The sequence below is a fragment of the Rhagoletis zephyria genome, unplaced genomic scaffold, assembly GCF_001687245.7.
Source record: "Rhagoletis zephyria isolate East Lansing unplaced genomic scaffold, Rhagoletis_zephyria_1.1 Rzeph_scaffold_04338, whole genome shotgun sequence".
Classification (NCBI taxonomy): domain Eukaryota; kingdom Metazoa; phylum Arthropoda; class Insecta; order Diptera; family Tephritidae; genus Rhagoletis; species Rhagoletis zephyria.
The window spans coordinates 3,640-10,671 of NW_016161421.1; the positions used below are offsets into that span (position 1 = coordinate 3,640).

The following is a 7,032-nucleotide window of genomic DNA, read 5'->3' on the forward strand; positions in this document are numbered from 1 at the left end:
ATTTAAAAAAATTTTTAATACTAACGATTTTTTATCGGTCAACCCATTGCATTTTTCGGGGTTTTTGGGGGACCTATAAATTATAGGCGGAAAATATTTATAGTGACACGCAGAGTGGCTTGATTGGCTGCTTTCTAATATCACTTTCCGTAGCACTGCGGTTCAGTTATGCGGGCATAATGACGACCTAAAATTTACGCCTCCAAAGGGCTCCGTACACTACGGGTGTTAAAGACAACAAAAAGGATGGTGCCTTGACAAAGTACAGAGCATAGAAGCAAACTTTTCCTCTTATCCTGCAAAATGAACGACATCTAGTAGGGAGGCTGGAGCCCAGCACAGGCCAGAACATTAATGCAGACTGATTGGTACGTATAGCCAGAGGGCTGGAAGTCAAAAATGGTTAAATAGCAAAAAAAAAAGCGTCAGTAACAGGTACTAATAAACTTTGATGTATATACATCTGTGTCGCNCAACATTAATGCAGACTGATTGGTACGTATAGCCAGAGGGCTGGAAGTCAAAAATGGTTAAATAGCAAAAAAAAAAAGCGTCAGTAACAGGTACTAATAAACTTTGGTGTATATACATCTGTGTCGCCCCAAACTAGTACCGACATTGTCCCGATTTAGACCCGAAAAGGTCCTAAACTAGTCCGAAAATGATATCGAACTAACCCCGAAATGGTCCCGAAAAAACTCTTAAAGGAGTCCTGAAGTAGTCCCGAAATGATCCATAAAAAGTCCCGAACTAGTACCGAATGTTTTCTGTTGGTACTATTTCTGAATTCGTCTTGGTTTAAAGCTCAGTTAGTCTAGACTTAGCTTAACTAAACTTACCGTAAGAAGTCATCAGTGATTACTCAATACATCAACTTAAGCCAGAGGGGAAATATTTTGTTTTTGTATTCTGGCAAGTCTGTTCTCTCACCGCTGTCAATTTCAGCAAGGCCGTAACTTAAGAATCTAGTTAAAATCTACAGGTTCTAAAGTCTCTTACGGTAAGCTAAGTTTTAACGCATCGAAATAAGTNAAAATATTTTGTTTTTGTATTCTGGCAAGTCTGTTCTCTCACCGCTCTCAATTTCAGCAAGGCCGTAACTTAAGAATCTAAAATCTACAGGTTCTAAAGTCTCTTACGGTAAGCTAAGTTTTAACGCATCGAAATAAGTCAGGATTTACCAGGCCAACAGAGGAATAGATATAGAGAATATCATATATAACATGGAGACAGTCAATGAAGGCATGCAGTTTTTTTTGGAAAGACGATGGAACTTCAAACCTTAACAAATCACAAAAATATTTTGTCCACTTGAATATCAAAAAATAATCTCCCTTTAGCTTACCTGCGTGTGTGAGTAAAACATGGAGAAGTTGCTAACGATGACCGGCACCGGCAATGCTATCGTCAGTACACCAGCAAGAGCGCACAGCGCTCCAACAAACATGCCTGGATAAGTTTTCGGCGCTACATCACCATAACCGACAGTGGTCATGGTGACAATTGCCCACCACAGGCCGAGCGGGATGCTTTTAAATTGATTTTCGGGATTGTCCTGAAACGAGTAAAGTAGACAAGGCAAGAATGTGAATTAATGTAAGCTTTGAAGTCAAGAAAATTACAAACAACTTTACCTGCAACTTCTCCGCATAGTAGGCTAAACTGGCGAAGANTAGCGGGATGCTTTTAAATTGATTTTCGGGATTGTCCTGAAACGAGTAAAGTAGACATGGCAAGAATGTGAATTAATGTAAACTTTGAAGTCAAGAAAATTATAAACAACTTTACCTGCAACTTCTCCGCATAGTAGGCTAAACTGGCGAAGAACACAATGCCGAGCACCAGAAAGAACACAAGCAGCGTTAGTTCCTTAGCCGAAGCTTTGAATGTGTGTATTAGAATACGCAGTCCAGGCGAATGACGCGTCAGCTTAAAGAGACGCATAATACGTACTATCGAGAAGGCTTCCAGCAGACCCGTGTACTCGCCCATGCGTTGCATGACATCCGTGTAGAAGCTGAGCGTGGCGGTGAAGTCGATTATATTCACCGGTGATTTGATAAATTGCCAAATATTTGGCGAAACCTGTGAAAAAAAAACCGACAAGGCTTATCATAGACTCAGACTCACACTTCCCATGTATGCAGATCACTTACAATCAACCTAATGAGCACTTCGATGAAGAACCACACATTACACACCAATTCCACGTAGAAGAATGCCTCATGCGGCTGCCCGTATGACTCATGCCAACCGTGACCATGATGATCGACAGCGCCGAGCAACTTACGCTCAATCAAGTCCTTTACATTACCGCTTAGTATCGAACGTTTCAGGCGATGGCGCTTCGAGGTGCCGCCTTTAAGCGAGAATGTGGCTATCGGCTGACTTGTGTTGTTGATATTCCCCGGTATCGTGTAGTTTGTCACTTTCAAAGTAAACGCGAGCGTTTGATTGTTGCCCAATGCATTTGAAATGTCGCCGCCGACGCCAGCCACGCTACCATGCTGTTTCGACAATCCCATGCTCCCCACAGCGCTGCTGTGTGTACCCGGTGCCGCCGTTATTGTGCTGGCTATATGCGCGCTCGGCGGCACCGGTGGCATATTATGTTGATGAGGTATACTCGGTATGTTCACAGGTGGCGTATGCGGTGCAGCCGACGGACTTGCTCCGTGGTCGGTGTGAGTGGCGGGAAAATCCACACGAAAACCCGGATGGGTCTTCAGGCAGAACGATATCACAGAAACGAATATGAAGAAAACCGACATACTAGCTACGATCTGCGGTGAAGTAGAACAAAAAAAAAATAATAGAGGATTGTGGGCGCTCAAAAAAATATATATTTCGTAGTTTTCAGCCAAGATGACTCACTTTAGCACCCGTTGAGCTGGAGGGTTCGTCAAAGAGTGCCCACACTTTCGGTTTGATGCGCTGCCAACAGCTGAGTCGTCCATTGATGAGCGCTTCTTCGAAACCGAATAGACGTGCAATTTGTTCCTCAGAGGGTTTCTCATTTTCAATATCTAACTTATCTAAAATGGCTAAGGTATTCTAGGAAAGATAAGAGCGCGCTTCAAATAGCTATTTCAAGTGGGGTATTTGCAATTTCGCGCTTACCTGCGTGTCACGATGTATGCTATAGGTGGACCAACAGCAGGGTTCGACTTGATTCGAATCTAGACCCCAAAATTCAAGTTCCTCCTCGAACAATGGACCGCATACATCTGTGGGATAGTGTAGTTTACCGGTTCTGTGAAAAGAAGAAGGCTTTTTTGGTGAGACACAATGAAGTGAAATTAACAAAAACAAAAATCCGCTTAATTGCCGCGCCTTGAAATGAAGAATGTGCAATTAAGCGGATAATGGCGTTTTTAATATTCTTAAATTTTGAAATAGTAAAAATCCGCCTAAAATTAACCTAAAAGTTTGATACAATTAAGCGAGTATGGCGCTTAGCTGGTAGGCACTTAAATGAGTTATTCAATAAGGTATGAGGTAGAGTNTAATGTGTGTAATATTCTTAAATTTTGAAATAGTAAAAATCCGCCTAAAATTAACCTAAAAGTTTGATACAATTAAGCGAGTATGGCGCTTAGCTGGTAGGCACTTAAATGAGTTATTCAATAAGGTATGAGGTAGAGTTCATTAAATTATTGAGACATTTTAAACGTTTAATACGCTCTTATGCTCTAAAGTGATACGCACTTAAGTGATAATCACTTAAAGGGATCGCATAAAAAATATAAACTGTTACCATTTAGGACTTAATTCTTCTATAAAAAAAAAGTCTGACTCAAAAAAATTTTGACTTTTAGAAGGAGGCAATGAACCAAATAACATTTTATTGAGTGCAGGGAATGAGAATTGATGGCAATTTATTAAAATAAAACAAAAATGTTGCCTCCTACATGACGAAAGATATACACTAGGGCGGAGTAATTTAATTTCGGAAAGTGAATGACATATTCGAATTCTACGTTCGATTCTAAGCAAAAATGTTAAATAAACTACTTAACCAAAATAACCTTTGATCCTCTCAATTTTTAGAAGAAAAATCAGGGTATAATAATTTTTTTGAACGAAATTAAATTTCATTTCCAAATTTTGTGCTTGCTTTATGCAATTTTCTTTTGAAAATTGGTAGGGTCAAACATGATTTTTGGTATATAGTTCACTCGCCATTTTTGCTTAAAATTAATCGTAGAATTTGAATTTGCTATACGCTTTCTTCGAAAATTTTGCTCCGAACAAATTACTCCCCCCTAATGTACATATTTGTAAATACAATATCAAGCTCTAACCGCAAAAAGGAAGTAAGCGAATTTTTTTTCAAAATTTTCTTTTTGACACAGAAATATACATACCTAGCCTAGCATCTAGATTCATTTCTCCATCAAAAATAAAATTTTGAAAACAAATGTCGCTTACATCTTTTTGGCGGTTAGGGCTCGATATGCGCTTTTTTATTTTTATTCAATCTATACTAATCTATACTAAGTCCCTTTTTTTGTAACAGGTAATCTCGCGAACGGCTGGTCAGATTTTCATGAAATTTTGTATAGAAATAGCTTTCGGTAACCACCATGTTTTAGGCTAGAAAATTTTACTTTTTTCGGGTAGGTGGACCAGAAACCGGTCTATTCGAAAAAATCTTATTATAGTCCGATTTGCTTCAAATTTAGTACGTAAGTAGCTTTTTAGCATATATTAGCATATGTGATAAATTTTTTCCGAGAAGTGGANAAAAATCAGGGTATAATAATTTTTTTGAACGAAATTAAATTTCATTTCCAAATTTTGTGCTTGCTTTATGGAATTTTCTTTTGAAAATTGGTAGGGTCAAACATGATTTTTGGTATATAGTTCACTCGCCATTTTTGCTTAAAATTAATCGTAGAATTTGAATTTGCTATACGCTTTCTTCGAAAATTTTGCTCCGAACAAATTACTCCCCCCTAATGTACATATTTGTAAATACAATATCAAGCTCTAACCGCAAAAAGGAAGTAAGCGAATTTTTTTTCAAAATTTTCTTTTTGACACAGAAATATACATACCTAGCCTAGCATCTAGATTCATTTCTCCATCAAAAATAAAATTTTGANTTTGCTTTATGCAATTTTCTTTTGAAAATTGGTAGGGTCAAACGTGATTTTTGGTATATAGTTCACTCGCCATTTTTGCTTAAAATTAATCGTAGAATTTGAATTTGCTATACGCTTTCTTCGAAGATTTTGCTCCGAACAAATTACTCCCCCCTAATGTACATATTTACAATATCAAGCTCTAACCGCAAAAAGGAAGTAAGCGATTTTTTTTTCAAAATTTTCTTTTTGACACAGAAATATACCTACCTAGCCTAGCATCTAGATTCATTTCTCCATCAAAAATAAAATTTTGAAAACAAATGTCGCTTACATCTTTTTGGCGGTTAGGGCTCGATATGCGCTTTTTTATTTTTATTCAATCTATACTAATCTATACTAAGTCCCTTTTTTTGTAACAGGTAATCTCGCGAACGGCTGGTCAGATTTTCATGAAATTTTGTATAGAAATAGCTTTCGGTAACCACCATGTTTTAGGCTAGAAAATTTTACTTTTTTCGGGTAGGTGGACCAGAAACCGGTCTATTCGAAAAAATCTTATTATAGTCCGATTTGCTTCAAATTTAGTACGTAAGTAGCTTTTTAGCATATATTAGCATATGTGATAAATTTTTTCCGAGAAGTGGACCATGGACTGCTCTATTCGAAAAAAAAAGTATTTACGGTCCGATTTGCTTAAAATTCGGTACGTAAGTATTTTTTTAGCATATATTNTTTTTTTTTATTTATGTCTAACAACTAACCATAGTTAAAACAGACATTAAGCAGAATATTAAATATAACTATCTGTCATTATGCTAAATTGTCTACTTAAAAATTTAATTTACAAGAATTACTTACATATGAAAGAATTCAAAAACCCAATCTGGAATTTCAAACAGATTAGAAATTACAAAATGTACATGATCTTAATGACTGGACATAAGAAATCTTTCCAATTCTAATGTGGTTGCTCTAGTATTGGTAAAGTCTATGTCTAAAAAATTTGAAAAGTGATTGAAGTCTGNTTTTTTATTTATGTCTAACAACTAACTATAGTTAAAACAGACATTAAGCAGAATATTAAATATAACTATCTGTCATTATGCTAAATTGTCTACTTAAAAATTNGGTATTGGTAAAGTCTATATCTAAAAAATTTGAAAAGTGATTGAAGTCTGATAAGGTTCTGTTTATTGGCGCGTTTGCACCATAAACCGTTCCACTTAGCCCAACCTTAAACACGTCAAAACGACGCAAGTTACGGCTAGGAACATAAAAATGGATTCACTCAAGTAGGGCCGGGCACTCAACTTTTCCCGAAATAATACCCAATAAAAATGCGATAGCCTGAGAAGTTCTTCTATTATGCAAAGTTGGAAGGCTANATTCACTCAAGTAGGGCCGGGCACTCAACTTTTCCCGAAATAATACCCAATAAAAATGCGATAGCCTGAGAAGTTCTTCTATTATGCAAAGTTGGAAGGCTAATTAGCCGACAACGGGATACATATGAAGGCAATGGTTCCGCAAACCTTAGTGAACGCAAAGCAAAGCGTAAAAATACCTTTTGCACCTTTTCTAAACGATTTATATGAACAGAATGATTCGGTCTCCAGATAAANAAAAATGCGATAGCCTGAGAAGTTCTTCTATTATGCAAAGTTGGAAGACTAATTAGCCGACAACGGGATACATATGATGGCAATGGTTCCGCAAACCTTAGTGAACGCAAAGCAAAGCGTAAAAATACCTTTTGCACCTTTTCTTAACGATTTATATGAACAGAATGATTCGGTCTCCAAATAAACGCGGCATATTCCAGTTTTGAACGCACAAACGCTGTATAGAGCATTTTAATAGTATAAGGATCGGTGAACTCTGAAGAGTGACGTCTAACAAATGCAAGCATGGCAAATGAGTCAGCAATAGTTTTATTTAAGTG

The 7,032-nt window shown here is 37.1% G+C and overlaps 1 protein-coding gene across 1 annotated transcript in view; it reads right to left on the minus strand.

Moving 5' to 3' along the window:
• Positions 1–1,345: 1,345 nt before the first annotated feature.
• LOC108370595 (potassium voltage-gated channel protein Shaw-like) overlaps positions 1,346–7,032 on the minus strand; it is a gene marked incomplete at its 3' end in the record, with an annotated part of 38,214 nt that continues 32,527 nt past the window's right edge. Inside the window, exons 4-8 of the mRNA XM_017625946.1 lie at positions 3,121–3,253; positions 2,875–3,054; positions 2,157–2,783; positions 1,789–2,085; positions 1,346–1,555 (exon numbers count right to left, since the gene is read on the minus strand). Coding sequence (XP_017481435.1) covers positions 1,346–1,555; positions 1,789–2,085; positions 2,157–2,783; positions 2,875–3,054; positions 3,121–3,253 — 1,447 coding nt within the window. The remainder of the gene's footprint in view (positions 1,556–1,788; positions 2,086–2,156; positions 2,784–2,874; positions 3,055–3,120; positions 3,254–7,032) is intronic.